This window comes from Seriola lalandi, unplaced genomic scaffold, assembly GCF_002814215.2.
Source record: "Seriola lalandi dorsalis isolate HSWRI2012SDOR001 ecotype SW California unplaced genomic scaffold, Sedor1 jcf7180002053772, whole genome shotgun sequence".
Lineage (NCBI taxonomy): Eukaryota > Metazoa > Chordata > Actinopteri > Carangiformes > Carangidae > Seriola > Seriola lalandi.
Window position 1 is genome coordinate 36,483 of NW_019524325.1, and position 16,018 is coordinate 52,500.

Sequence of the window (16,018 nt, forward strand, 5' to 3'; positions counted from 1 at the left end):
TTAGCGAGAGCGCTGTCTAAGATGAAAGATTTATGCATTTGCATGTGGCTCTGAACTAAGACATGACAAAAGTGCAGTGTTGCTGTGCTGTGCTGAGCAGTGTGGGTGGACTGGGGATCCACTGCTGTGTTTCTCTCGGATCATTATTCTCTCCTTTTCCCCCCCCCGTCCTCACTCCTCAGCTCTATGACTCCGGCGCAGTGGGGAGATCAACAAAAGGAGGCTTGCACTCCTTCACTCTCAAACATACATTAGCAGTGGCACATACACAGGATAATGTGCATGGTTCCAGTCTGAATGTAATAAGGGGCAGTGAGATATGCCTGACGGAGCCGCAACAGAACAACCTTCAGTCGCCAGTAAAAAAAAAAAAAAGGTTTCAGACTATAATAGCAAGACAGGAAGAGGAGGGGGAGGTAGAGACAGTGGAGATCTTAATTTCGACTCAGGTGAAATGAACCTCCCTTTTTGGTCAGAGCCACACCGACTTAAATGTTTTTCTGAGGCAAAAAAATCCAGAAAAGTCAGCACAAGTCCAGATGGTTATTGAGACTGAACAGCAGATTCTCAATCCCATGCATAAATCTGCACTTAGTTAAGGTCACCATGAATTTGAATCGCACTGCTCAGGAAATTGCATACATTCTGTTTCTTTAGTTCCACCTTAAAGACCGAGGGCTTCTCGCCTGCTGGAACTCTGCACTGCTGCCGCAGCCACAGTGGTAAACAAAGGCAGGCAGCTCATTGCTTGAGCTCTCTGACAAAAGTTTGCCGTCACACATTTTTGTACATAAATAATTATAAAGATAATTGTTGCAATGCTTACACTGAAATGGCAACAAGAAAGAAAGAGCACCATGTCCCGTGTCAAGTGATATAGTGATTGTTTTTTTTTGGCAACAAATCTCATGAAAAAAACTAAAGCAATGAATCGAATTGTCTGAGCCAAAGCAGGATAGTATATATTCCCCAGTGCCATAGACCTCCATCAGTGAGCCACGCCATTGCACTGGATGGCAAAGGACAAGTAACATTAGCTTGTTTTAGTAAATGACTCGGCCTTTTAAAAAAAAAAAAAAAAAAATGAAATTAGGTATTTGTGACTCATTTGTAAAGAGTTATGTCTTCAGTGTGACCAAATGGAAAGTGTTGAGAGATGGACTAATGCATTTGGTCTTTTCATGGGATTTGAGCCTTATCCTACATATAAAGCAGGTAAAAATGTCAACAGTTGGTTTCAGACATTTGAATCACTACCTACATGAAATAAAAAAAACAAAAAAACAAAAAACAAAAAAACAAGCCAATCAGAGCTCTGTAGACAGGATTAAGAATGGGGATGATGGATGGAGCACTCTAGAATAAAACTGTGATTCATATTTGGTAAGTGTATAAACACTGCAAAGCAAAGGGCCACAAATAAATAAAAGAAAAACACAAATACAAACCAAGCAGTCCTTTTCATCCGATACCTGATCTGACCTTTTGTATTGTGAAAGGCAGACTTTTGTGTAGTAGTATTGCAACACCTCTGCTTTTTGAAGAGAAAGACGAGTAAGCCACAAGGTCAATCCATCCATCCTTTAGCTTCCTATGTTCAAATCATTCAAGTGTGTCTCTTGAAGTAGGGCAATTTGAGTGTCCTGCTTTTTCAGTAAGAACCTTTTTTATGCTTCAATGTGATTCAACCCTTCAGTATTAAGTGAAGTAATTTTGATTGAACTTAGTTATAAAACTTCAATATCATGCCCTCCAAAACAAATTCTTTGTATTTCCATGGTTGAAACTGGAATGCATAGACTTCAGCTCTACAGGCACTGAAAAGGGGCATTGTGAGACAAACACACATAATACACACAGCGCATTTAATTACAAAAGAAAAAAAAACAAATATATATCACAGCTCAGGGCATTATAGTAAGTTATAGTAAGATCAGTTAAAAAAGAAAAAATAGAGAGGAAAAAGAAAAAGGAAAAGCTCCCCCCTGAACTCCTTGATATTAACGACCAGGTAGAGACATATCCAAACATGATGCAGAATATATATCCTTATATATTGCTATTGAATGCAGAGGATTACAAAATCTAGCTGGCATCCAATCAATGGACGGCGAACACTGAAAAATTTAAATTATGCAACCATTATCAAAGCCTCTGTTTTGCCTAATGTTGACGTGGCTCAGTGCTGATTGGTTTGGGCAACACAAAGTACTAATTTAGTCTGATTATCAGACAAGAAATGTAATTGTTCAAATTCCTCAAGTTCCACCCCTTTCAATTAATAATAGCACTAGAAAAGCAGGGTCAAGAAGAACAGCATGACTTGATCACTGCTGCCACAGTTTGTTCTTTATGAATAATGGATTCATTTAATAAAAGAAACCTTGACAAAGTGTTTATACGTTCTGTAGGAAAAGCTTTTTAAAAATATAAGTAGACTGTCTGTGGTGTGTCTGTGTTGTTTGGTTTATTCATTCATTTAACCCTGATCCTTTTCAGTCATGGGATGTGTGTAGGTGTATAAGACTGCACTTCATATTAAGTGTGAAATTTTGTGTTTGGAGTATAGACTTATAGACTTAAATGAGCCAAAAAATAAACAGTGAAATGCAGGATTTGAATAGGATCATTAGTATAATATGCCTATCCCAGTAAAGTACATACAGGTATACATTTCCCACATATACCATCAGTCATCACCAGTGTTATTTTAATACTTAAAAGAAAAGAAACAGTGAGCTGGGTCCACCTCTAAAAGTAGGCCAGTTTTCTGAGGAGATTACGCTGATTCCTTATTTCAAACAGCTGAATCTTAATCTAGAACATTTTGTGAAGAAACATTGCACTTCAGAAGAGCCTCTAATGATCACTGGCTGACATACATGCCAGCACATTTGTAATGACAAAGGCTTATCTTGTTTTAAACTCATCTCCCATTTGGCTCTCTTCCCCCCACTCACTCCTGCACTTCACAGCATTTGTCATTAATAGCTATTTTCCATTAATTGTTTATTATCTTGTACATCTCTATCTGCACAGGGCTGAATTATGTAGAGGTTCAAGTAGTGGTGGACCCATAATAAATCACATTGGCTCAAAATATTCCACAGATGCAGAAAGTGTTGTGATGCTTTTGACTAGGAATGAAAGTATGCAAAATTAAATTGTAGCCAGCTCACAAGCGACTGCATATGATGTGTAAAATAAGGGAAGTGGTACTTTATGCATTTATTTACTATTATTACCTTTTTATAGTCTGAAACTGGGATGATATATTTCATCTTGACACAGGAAACTGATGTGGACACACATCACCTTTGAGGAAAATACATCCACTGTAAAATCTGTCTGGTAAATATGTAATGGAAGCAAGAGGATGATTAGCTTAGCAGAGCATAAAGACTGGAAAGAGCTTGCCTGGCTCTGTCCAAGGGTTAAAAAATGCCTATAATATATATTTATCTTTGTCTATTTAATCCATTTGAAAACCAAATGCCCAGGTAATAGTCCATAAAACCATAACTTAATTTTTACATTTTGTACTTTTGTACAGATTAAACAAACAAAATGTAGCATGTTTCTTAGAGTTGGTTTCAGTCTCTGTGCAAAGCTCAGCTAACCGGCTGCCGGCCACAGCTGCATATTTACCGTACAGATGTGAAAGTGCCATCCATCTTCTCACGTGAGTCTCGGCAGAAAACAAAAACGTTCCTTTTAACTAATGTACTCGGGTCACTAGGCTCAATTCAGCTCATATACCGTGAGAGATAAAATGATATCATTGCAAAGACATCATTGTTTTATCTCATTTGTTTTTAGATGTGGTTCATCCATCTTGTGTTCCTCACTTCTACAGTATGCTCCATTATTCTGTATCTCCACATTAAAGCTTGAAACATAGTGGACGAAATACATTTCATGCTGTTCAATAAAACAACAGAACAGAGTATATCTGCAGCGATGAGTAACCAGTAACTAATTTTAACTTGCTTACTATAAGATGTAAAATGTCCTTCAAAACTGAAGTAGATAGCACACGACTTTGCTTTTCTTACCCACACAGTCTGTAGGCATCTGTTGTGTAGACTTCTGCAATGTGTCACTCACCGTTGAAGCTGGTGTTACGTATGTACTTCAGCAGAGTCTTTCCGTCGGCAGACTCCATTTGTGGACAGACGCCAAGATGATCAGGACACAAGTCCCTGTGCATGTTGTGGAGAGCGTGGGCCATGGCGTACACCGCGTCAATCACAAACTGTACCTTCCCTTCCTGCTCGTACTTGGAGTTGATCCCGATGCGCTCCTGGCCTGAGGGAAGAAAAAGGAAGAGGAGGGCTAACAGCCAAATACACCCTGAGCCATTAGGCATTACATTCTCTCAGCGCTCCCTGTCATCTGCAGCTTCATTTTTATTCCTCCATTTACCGTTTGCTGCCAGTCACTTCAGTTTTGATTTTGAAGGCATTACACCTAAAGGGACAATGTGTCAAAGGAAATAAGAAGACACATTTAATTCCCAAGTGGAAAATATCAAGCTGAACTGCGAGACAAAGTGTTTGTGACAAATACAGCGGATTCAGATTGACTTGCTGTGGTGTATTACGAAGTAATTGGCTGCTGAGAATGGACGTCGTTTGCCCCATCTGCAAGATGATGAAGATCACCGTGAACTTTAGTAACATACTCTTCCACAGTGGCTTCCTGCTCTTTATATCCTCCTCCCAGTGTACTGCCCTTTTGCTATGGGCTGCTGCAAAGGTTTTTGCCTCATGCTGCTGATACACTGCTTGAATACATAATGTACAACCTCTGCTGGATTTTTGTTTTTGTTACAAACTGAAGAAGCTATTTTATCCTCCTGGTAGATAAAAGCTGCATTTCAACGGGTGAATGGAAATGATAACAGCAAAAATACTACTGTTACTTTTACTAATAATAATGATCATCATCATGATCATCATCATTATCATCATAATTATAACATTCAAGCGCCTGGATAATAAAAATGCACCATCAAGAAAATAACGGCAAACACTAAAAGACAATTTTCTCTTCAGTGAGAGCTGTTCATAGTTCCCGTGGAGAGCTCAGTGGAGGAGCAGATGATGTTAATAGGACGCATATAAGGGTGTGGGAGACTTGCATAGAGTGAGGGAGGTCAAAAGCAATCTGTGCTGACATTTCATCCCATTCCTCAGAACTTAACATATATTTCAGCCCACACATAACCTTTTTGGTTTTCCGAGCTCTGCATAGGGTGCTCAATGGACAGCCTGTGAATGCAAAAGCCTCCCGTTAGTATAACATTCATAAATATCAGCTTGGCTTGAGGTATAAAAAAAAGAAGAGAATATAGTGACAGCTATTTTCAGAGGAAATGAAAAAAAGATAAAAGACATTTATAGTCATTTTTATAGAGCGTTTGTGGGACTCACTAAGTGGACGAGCGTCTTCTGTCTTTGACGCATGACAGACGACGCTAAACAGGAGATTATAAAGGAAACAAAATCCCTCAGCAAACAGTAATTTGTGTCACACTGCTATTACCATCATCACGTATGCAAGCAAGATTAATACAGCATCCCACATCACAGGCATCATCCACGTAGATAATACATGCAGTGAAATGCCAGTCACAGTGCTGGCAGGCAGAGTTTAGGTAATAGATGGATGCATCACTGTTAGCAACAACACTATCATTAATTCTACCACAAAGGTGGCAATAAAGCAAGAGGGGGGCATGAACGGTATTTACGTGGCATTTTGTCATTTTCCCCCGTAATTTCGAACCTAAATGAAATGTACTCAGTTAGACTATGCTGAGCTGTAAAGGTGACTGAGTTAAGGGGGAATGGAGGGAATATGGGATTTAAGAGTTACAGGACATTAGCCGCAGGAGCAGACGGTGTGTAACTGTAGTATGACTAATACCACGTGGTGCATTATTATTCTAATTATAAACTCAGCCTGTCATGCACCCGCTGGGTGGAAACACCTGGTGTTAGACTTTCTGGCTGCGCCGCAGACAAGAGGGGCAAATTTAAAACCCCAAAGGTCTATCTTCAGCTTCTAATGCAAACCAAAGGTCAAGTTCACCTCAAAAAGATATAGGAGGATGATATTATGCATCGTCTTTTAGTGTTTTACAGAAATTATCCTAATTAGTTCATGTCAAAACCCATGTACCTGTGCATTTGCGGCTCGAATCCTCTCTCTTTGAGGCACTGAGGAGCCTGCAGTCAAAGTTTTCTTCCCAAAACTCAGCAAACCACACGTTCCTGCGATTGTTCTCCAGGGTGAGCGCAGTAAAGTATTCATCAAACCCTGGGAACAGAGGAAAGAGGAGAATGGCTCAGTTCCGGGCCAATTATCAACCAATTCCAACCTGGAGGAAATGAAGCGAAGCTTGTGAAGCAGTGTGGTGCTGCGGTGGCGGTGGTGGCGGTGTGGTGGTGGCTGCTAGGTGTTGGAAGCACACCAGCAAGCACTACTTCATCAAAATTTGACCACGGTGGTTCCTCTTCCTCTCAAGCCCCATGGAACTTTAATCACTTCTTTCATCTAGGAAATTACATTAATTAAAAAACAGGATGCATAATAAATAACGCAGGGATTCTAAGTGGTGCCACAGCCTGTTGCCTCGGGCTGTGAGGTCCTGTAGGTGCTGAACAGGTTTTCCTCACTTCATAAAATCCATTACTACAGAAGTGGATTGAAGGCATGATGTATTAGCTTATTACTAATTTCAACAGGGCTTAGGTGCCTGTATGACGCATTAATTTGAGGAGAGATAACTTGCTTCAACAAAGCAGAAAGAAAGCCTGTATTGCTGGATTTTGCTCTCTTGTTTGTGCAATTCTATCATCCAATGTGGGTCAGGAAGCTGAGCTGGAACTGAACTTCACTGAGAATTTTTTTAATTTTTTTTAATTTTATTTTTAAAAACACACAATTTTCCGTCTGGAGAATAACGAATTCCACATTTTAAAGTGTGTCTGTCTGTGTCTCCACTGTCTGTTATCCAGTCATATCAGCTGAGTCGTGGGTAGAGGTGATAATGGCTAATCAGAGCTGAATGACTCAGCTGATTTTCTTTTCAAAAGACCATCAATGATGCATGGTGGATTAATAATATTCTTGCTGCTGCCAGAGTGTACATTTGTCCTGACTAGACCTTCCCTAATTAAGAAAAGCTTCATAAAACTCAAGCTTTCATATTTCCCCGATTGTAATGATTAGTGGTTATTAGGACTGTGACACTGGACAGAACTTTAAATAGGTGGTACATGCTGACAATATTCTATTTCTGTGGTAAATTTGTACATGTCCTGGCAAATGCAGCAGTATAATTTCCTCGTTTACTTCCTTTTTCTTGTGGGTGGACATTTTTAGGCTGCAGTTTTACAGAGGAATCCACTTCTAAGCTCATAAAAACAGTTAATGTTAAAAATGTTAAAATGATCAAAAAAAAGCATAAATGCTTAATATTAAAAACCACATTAAAGACCTTTCATTTCGTGTTCATTTCAATAATGATAAAGAGACTAATTTCTCCAGTAGTCTGCGATCGGAGACTCTTGACTTTTAAAGCAAGTAAAACCACACTGATCAATATGTGCTGTCTGCAAGAGGGGACACTGTTACATTTACTGGTTCTACGTTTAATAATAAAATAGCCAATTTATTCAGACTGATTTTAGTCTGGTCATGTGCAACCCACGGCCATATGTAACAACAAGGTCATACTTGTTCTCTGAGGACTGTCGAAAGTCATTCTGAGAAATGCAGGAAACTGCCAACTTAAGCTGAAATAGGTGAGACAGACGGAGACGAAGTGGGTAAATAAAATTACATCACCTCTCTTGAAATGCATTGAACGTCACAGACTTTTGAATAGTATATCTTATATGTGCATTTTCTTTTTGGCATTTGTGTTGATTTGCATTTAAATGGGCTTGTGAGTGAGTCAATGACATGGAAATGTTAAAAAATGTCCAATATGTTCTTGAGACCAAACTAATCAATTTCTTTTCATATTGACAATGGTTGAAATTACTATGTATAGTGTGAATGGGGTCGGTCGTATATATGTGCACACACACACACACACACACACACACACACACACACACACACACACACACACACACACACACATACACGTATATCTTGAACGAATTGTGAAGATTGCAGTTATGTGGTATGTGCCATAACCATTCAGGCACCAGGATATTGCCCCCAATATTTTCATATTTACACTCGACCACATGACTATTTAACAGAGACAGTGAATATCAGACTGATCTGCCAGATGGCACAGAAACACGACTTTAAATTAAGGCTACTGTTGATCTGTATCTAATGGACGTGTAAATCGCAACTGCTTGCTAACAAGATCATCATATCAGTTTTATAAGATGATAAGATGTCAGTGTTTAAAACTTTTTGCTGCCCCTGAGTGGCTATAAAAACAGTTATTGCAGGTTTTTCATAGATTTCATAACTTATGAATTCTAGTATGGTCTGTAAATAATTACACAAATAAACAATGAGTCCCTTTAAAACAGTCCAGTTGAAAACTATACATGTGGTGTGAGTCTGTGTGTGTGTGTGTGTGTGTGTGTGTGTGTGTGTGTGTGTGTGTGTGTGTGTGTGTGTGTGTGTTTGTGTGTGTGCGCGCTCTGGTATGTCTGTACCTTTAATGGAGGAGCGCTTGGGCAGTATAGTGACTGCTCCCACCGCTACATCTTCAAGCTGGTGGATGGGACTGCTCTTGGCCCCCCAGCTGTCAGATCCAATCCACAGGAAATGGCCCACCTGATTGGCCCTCTTGGTGGCATTGAGAACTCCCCTGCAAGGACATCCGTGTGTGAATTAGGAGAGAGTACAAGAGGCGTGTGCAATCTAATATCTATTACAAAAAAGGCACAGCTGGCTTTAAGGAGCTGTTTGGGCATTTCAGCCCTGTCATGTACAGTTTTTCATTCGTTCTTCTCATTAAAGGCGAGAAAGAAAGGAGGAAAACTACTATTTTTTTCATTAACTGGTTTATGTTTTGTTTTGTGTTGAGAAAATATGTTGTTTTTATATCTTATTTGAAGATAATAGGGATAGCGATAGGCAGTTACTCTCAATCTCTCATTCGTCTCTTCTTTTACATTTTACAATCACATTCACTTCATTCTGAATTTACAGGTACTAAATGTTTGATTCTGTGTTTCTTTACATAAACACTCCCCATGGGGCATTGTAAATGAAACAATATCTCTGTTGCTTTGTTGTGATCTGTATTCCCACTCCTCCTCTGAGGCAGGCTTGTGTTTGTGTTTTTGGAGGTATGTTTGTGTAGCAGACATCCTGTGCGCATGGTAAATCTGTGCCTCTAGCCTGTCTTCAGGAGCTGCTACTCAGAGATTAAAGACTTGAACATGGCAAGTCATCAACACGCCTGAGCAACATGGATGAAGCCAGAATGTGCTGCGCTCCTCACCGTATGTCTTCTTCACTGGCAAAAATGACGACTGCCCGCGAGTGCTGCGTTTCCAGGAGTTGTTGGATGGCTTTGTCATAATCCTCCAGCTTGGGGTTGTGGGGTATTTTCAAAGACTGGGCGATGCAGATTCCACCTTTTAATGGGAAAGGAGTAAGAAATGATAAGGCCTCTGGGATGATCTCAACCATTCACTCACTCTCACACACAAATGTATACACACTCACATGCACACAAAGCCTGAGGTCATAATAGCTGCTTTTTTTTTCCTATGAAAATCTCACCCATATGGAAATGGGAAACACATCTACACACAATAGTGAGATTTTGATGATGCTGTCATGCTTGCTACAGAGTCTAAATGATAGTCTTACAGTGTATACATTTACATTTTGGCAATGATCTGCAAACCACAGCAGCATGCAATATAACACTCAAACTGCGCCTACCGACTGAGCACCAGCACCATTTCACAGAGAGTAACAAACATATCAGCTATAACAAATCCAATAATCCGCACCAACAGGGACATAAAGCTACAGATTTCATATTAAGTATTTGTGAAAATCCAACAGCTTTCCATTGACTTTTCATTTAAAGCCATTATCAAACATCTCTTGTTGGACCCTGCACCAATCAGATAGCACAGCAGGCAATAACAAACAAAGAGGATATTAATATTGACAATAAATCATTCTCAGACAGGTCACCACTAATGATTTTTTACAGGACGAAGGGTACTGATTACTTCCGTGTGCTGCTAAATTGTTGCTAGATACTGTATTTGGCACAGTATATTATTGCAATTGGCTTTTAACAGATTGCTAGGTATTGTTATCTTCAGGGTTTTATTCAACAACTCATTATCAGGCAGAGAAGCAAAATTATATCTTTCACCAAAAAAAATAGTACTAATAAAAGAGTTTTTGCTCCGCTCTGGTACGGTAATTATAGGTGTGAAGGACACGCTAACCTTTGAAGCACTTTAGATAAACAGATAATATGATCACCTGTGCAAGGGAACATCCTAACTACTGTAGGCCCAGCCTGAGTCAACAGCAAAGCTCTACACAAACCAATTAAAATATCTCCTGCTCAAGCATTTTAATAGTCTACCCAATAACCTTTCAGTTTGAATTTCCCTGAGTAGACAGAGAAATGGAAGGAATCTCCTAATTGCCAGTCTCCTCAGGCTCATTACTTTGATATAAACAGCTTTTAGCTGGCAGATCACACATCTCCAGTCATGGTTTACTGTGGCATTTCTAAAGGCAAAAGATAGCAAAATGACAACTGCTGAACCGCCCCTTAACTATCCATTTTTCTACTACCAGCAGGCAGAATTAGGAATATTTCTTGATGTGAGAAAACATTCAGGGATGACTGCTGTTATCCTCCCCAAGTGGACTACACATGAAAAAAAGTGAAGATCTCGCCAATGGCCTAGCTGTTGCTCAAGGGTTTGTAGTATCCTGTTAAAGTGAGACGTGCTTGGTGTCATTTGTGCAGAGCAGTCAGCATTTGCAGGTCTCCAAGGGACGACACCAAAGCTCTGTTTCAGAACAGAGATTTAAGTTGATTCCAGCCAGAAAATCCTACAGTGTGACACTGCACTTCAAGATTTCTGTTTTAGAAAACTAGCGCTGTTTAACATTTGATTCTGGCGTATTAGCAGCAGCTTTCAGCTCCAGGGGGCCAGTAAGTCTGCAGGTAGGTATCACACGCACTTTTCACTCCAGAGAGGCAAAAAAGGATAAACTCATAATATGCTGAGAACTGAAGTCTCATGAAAATACATTATCCCCATTGCAACAAAGAACCCTGTGGGCCTGTGTGAAGAGTTATGATGGTCTTGAACAGAGATGTATTATAGGTCAAAACAGTCAATAATACAGATGGAGACCACAGGAGCCACTGATGAAGATAAGAAGCATTTGGAGCAAATCCCATCTTCAGAGTGAAGCAGAGGGCACCAGAGCTGAACGTGCTGCGAGTTTAAGACCGCCCTAAAGGCTGCAGATCGGCGGTTGTGCAGCGGTGGCTAAATTATTGAATTCCTGCAGAATACCTCATCTGTCAGTCAGTCAGATGGCCAGTCAGTCTTTTAGTTGGGGAGGCGGGTGTGATGGAAATGCAAGTGGTGTATCTGTGCTTCCAGAGCGCTGTGCTGTGGGTCGGACTGCCTTCACCTGTCACTGGAAGGTATTGTGCGGACTTGAAAGAGTCCTCGAAAGAAACTGTGGGTTTAAAAGAAGAGCTGCACGTCTGTGTTGGCTGGAGATGTGTGTTGCGAGACAGATAAATGTCAGGCTGTGGGAGAGGAGAGTGTTTTATTCCAACTTGTTGAAGTCTCATCCAAGAAATAGGATTGTATAGTGATACTGTACTGTCTAGCTGTCACTTAGAGTCAGTGAGGACGACACGTATGCTTTTTAAATTTCTGCTTACAATAGAAGTGAGATGTGCTGGTTTGTGACACTGGATTTTTTCGCTGCACCTTATTCATTTACCTATGATCCCACAAAATTATCTCAAAAGTATATGCACCGTGAACCCCTACCCTCTGCTCCACATTTGATTAATATATCAAAGACAGCTTAATGATCATGATGACTAAATTCATCAGGTCTTGGAAGTTCTCCACTTATCTGTCTGAGTGCCATAGGTCATGCCCTGCATTAACTGCTTCCATTATTCATCCTCAATGCCCTCGGTTCTGAAAATGCACTTCAGGGTGGGGAATCCAGCTTTGCCATTTTGCTTAGTGAAATACAAATCCCTTTAAATTAGAGGCTCTTGATGGATTTGACCCCCCACCTGCCTACTCAACACCCTCCAAACCCAAACCTCCAGGGGATCCATAATGCTGCAATTATATTTATCACCTCGACAGTCAAAAGGCAGACTTGCTCGCTCCCGTCTCCCCGCCTGAGCACGTGGGAGCACATCAAAATGGGCTGCCATGCAGCTGACATTCATATTCAGCATCTGTGTGCCCTTCCATATCCTGCACGACATTCCTCGTTGCTGTTCTGGGATTTGACAATGTTGAGGGGTCATGTAGAAATATCATGGTCTATTTTATGGTGTTTGCAAACGCATCAGGCCTCTTCTACAGTCTATTCCTACTGCTAAATATGAGTGCTATACACTGGCTGATTTTTTTTTCCCCCCTCAGTGCCCAGACTTGATCTAAGGACGCATAGTGTTGGCAACTTGCTGCAATCAATTCTACAGTGATATTTTGTGGGAGGTTTTCCTCAAATGCAAGCCTTTTTATCAAATGGGAAAACTGAACTCCATCGCTCTGGCTTGAGTCCAGACAGACACAGAAAAATACAAACAAGATTAATCTCTGCCAGCTTCACCTGCAGCCAGGATGAAGGTGCACAATGGAACAGTGCCTATATAGGAGAGAGAAAGAAAGAAAAAAAAAAGAAAAAGCAGAAGAGATCAATACAGGCTGACCATCACTCCAGTCTCAGCTTGGGGTAATGGGCAACCATATTGCATTAGTCCGCTAGATGGTTCTCCTTGAAGTGGTGAAGCGAGAATCCTGCTAATGCATCTGACATTTCACTGCAACCAAACAGAGCAGCCACAAAAACCGTCTCAAGGTCTCATTGATCAACTTGCAGGGATGCTGCAACAAAATCCACCCTACAATGTTGCTTTTGCTCTGCAGTTACTCATAATACACTTACAGTATTTTCCAGATATTCTCCTTCCTATTCACTCAGATTTTTTTCAATTCAATCCATTCCAGTCAGTTTTAATGCAGAACCGCCGCCTTTGAGTGAATCCTGGGAATGTATAGTTGTGCTATTACATAATTATTGTGTTTATTAAAGATAAGATGCCTTGGGTAAAGGGAGCTTTTCTTGAGAGGAAATAATTCCCATTTGTATATGAATACAAAATACTGCAAAGTGAGTGCAGCTTGGAAGCAACAGGATGAGTCAACAACAACAATGGTTTATGATTTCATACTCCTTGTGTAGCTGTTCAGGAGTCATAAGAATATCAGTGTGTTTGCGGCTTTTTGCAAAAGGGAGAAGTGGAAAATATATCTGAGAACACCAGCTGGAAGAAACTGCATTTATCACAGGATATAAGATGAAATGAAACTTCCAAAATAAGCCTTAAAGCAGGAGTTTTCCTTATTTGTTCGTACACAGGCTGCTTTCTCGCTGTCTCTCTCTCTCTCTCTCTCTCTCTTCCCCGTCTCTCTCTTTCTGTCGATGCAAATTACGCAGCCACAAACAGCTTTTTAAAGTTTTAATGAGTGATCACACTGGACACAAATGCACACTGATAAAAAATGCATGGTGGACTTCTGATCGGTGCCTGTGGGATGTCATTAGCTTTGCTCATTTTAGAGGTTTCCGCACATTAGTCTGTTAGAAAAGACAGATCACTCCCTGAAGATTTACAGGAAATGGATTGGGATCCAAAGAGGTTAAGGTGAGAAGCAGCAAAATACTTGGTCCTGGTGTTGTGAGTTGCACGGATGTGCTATCATGGGTAACGGAGGGTCATCTTTCCAGCACAGATTATATTTATCTTAAAGTGATTCTTTCAAAAAGATGGAAAAAGAATTGGGTTTTTGAACACAGACCTATTGCCAACTCTTGTGCGTTAAAAACCATCTTACAGTCATCCAACATGACTGTAGTAATGTATCCTCGTCCTGATCTTGTAGAAATACTGCAGCAGCAACTATGCGAAGTCTCTACAGACCTAAGCACAGTACAATAGATCACATGATTTGACAAAGATAGCCGACCCATTGTACTGTATAGCAACTGAGTGTCTCCTGGCTACAGCAATGACTGCTGATTCACATGTACAGCCAAATGCCAACAACAGCATCAATGTGGAAAAAGCAGGTGAGTCAAGCGTGTGCACAATTTTCAGCCCAATACAGGCAAAACCACAACACCTCGTTTGAACGCAAAATCTGTGTTATGCTGTAAGTGCTCCTCAGGACCCTTATCCTAACCTCTGAAAACCGAAATCTTAATGCAACAGTTTGACTGTCAAGCCAAAAAGAGGATCACTGCCACTTTAAACAATCACCATTAATGTTACATTACAGGACCCAACAAACATGACTGATTCTAATAGCTTGCTTTCTAGACCAGTCAGTGGTTCAGCTCTCTCTTTTTAATCACATGGTTTCTTAGGGAAATGCCTCGAGACGTTGACCAGAGAAGGCAGGCTTCGCTTCTAAAAAGACTAAATATCTGAAACCCTGCTGCTTCATACGCACAACTGGACCAGAGTGGTTTGAACTGACCATAAAGCTGACTGTCATCATTAACATCCTCAGAGCCCTGCACTCTCACTAGCAGGGATAAAAAATGAGGTTGAGTGAAACTGAAAAGGCAGATCATAAAACAAAACTCTCCCAAATGACCAGTTGCCAGGCCTCTCTCTCTCTCTCTCTCTCTCTCTCTCTCTCTCTCTCTCTCTCTCTTCTGTGTTGGCCAAAGACACCGAATTAGAAATTTTCAGACAATTCCTCTTCGGAGTTTGCAAAAAGCTGAAATGGTTATATTTAAAAGTAAAAACAAACAAACAAACAAACAAACAAAACAGTGACATGAGTACAGGCAATGCTCATTACTGCGACACGGCATCTTCTCTAAAAGCCGTTTCTCTGTCTACATTTCCAGTAACACTCCACAATTCACTGGGGAACAGAAGCAGAAGTTGCCAAACAGATCAATAATTCATCCACCGAAAACATATTTCACAATGAACTGGAAAACTGAACTTTCTCTGGGCCAAAACTGAAAGTGCATGTTTTAAAGAAGACAAATATATTCATTTTGTGTAGTGTCCATCACTGATCACCTTTCCTTACCTGCTTCTTTGGAGAGTTGTGTGAAGGCCTCTACTCCTTTCTCTCCATAGCTGCCCTCCGAGGCAATGGTGGAGACGTAAGACCAGCCCAGGGCTTGGATAATGTCCACCATGGCCTGGGCCTGGAATGAGTCTGGAGGAACCACCCGCGAGAAGAAGTCATAGCGCCTGTCGTCACTCAACTCCGGGGCTGTTGACGCATAGCTGATCTGCGGGATCTTGAGGAGAAAGGGTTGGGGTCGGAGAGAGGAAAGGAACGTTTACTCATGTGTTGGCGTTATTCTGGTGCAGCATCATATTTGGTTGCTATGGTGACTGTTCTGACATATCACATTTTTAAATGGCCATGTCCAAAATCCCTCACTATTTACTATACAGTACACAATATTTGCTGTCTGACATTTTATTTGAGAGTGAAATTCATGCACCGTATGCCCTCAATGTGCCACATAGGATAGAAACGAAAATCACAGTGATTGCCAGGGTCAGTTATCTTTGGAGGCTTAAGGAATAGTACGACACTTTAAGAAATACACTTTCTTGCTGAGAGTTAATGAGGAGATGAATAACTCATGTCATTATGCCATATACTGTATGAAGCTACCTCTAGCAGCTGGTTGGCTACAGTAAAGTTAGCAGCTAGCTTGGCTCTGTCTTAAG

At 40.7% G+C, this 16,018-nt stretch overlaps 1 protein-coding gene across 1 annotated transcript in view; it reads right to left on the bottom strand.

Moving 5' to 3' along the window:
* Positions 1-15,572, bottom strand: part of LOC111651790 (metabotropic glutamate receptor 7-like) — a 34,554-nt gene extending 18,982 nt beyond the window's left edge. Inside the window, exons 1-5 of the mRNA XM_023401841.2 lie at positions 15,360-15,572; positions 9,491-9,626; positions 8,697-8,851; positions 6,187-6,324; positions 4,108-4,308 (exon numbers count right to left, since the gene is read on the bottom strand). Coding sequence (XP_023257609.2) covers positions 4,108-4,308; positions 6,187-6,324; positions 8,697-8,851; positions 9,491-9,626; positions 15,360-15,471 — 742 coding nt within the window. The 5' untranslated portion in view covers positions 15,472-15,572. The remainder of the gene's footprint in view (positions 1-4,107; positions 4,309-6,186; positions 6,325-8,696; positions 8,852-9,490; positions 9,627-15,359) is intronic.
* Between the last annotated feature and the right edge of the window lie 446 nt (positions 15,573-16,018).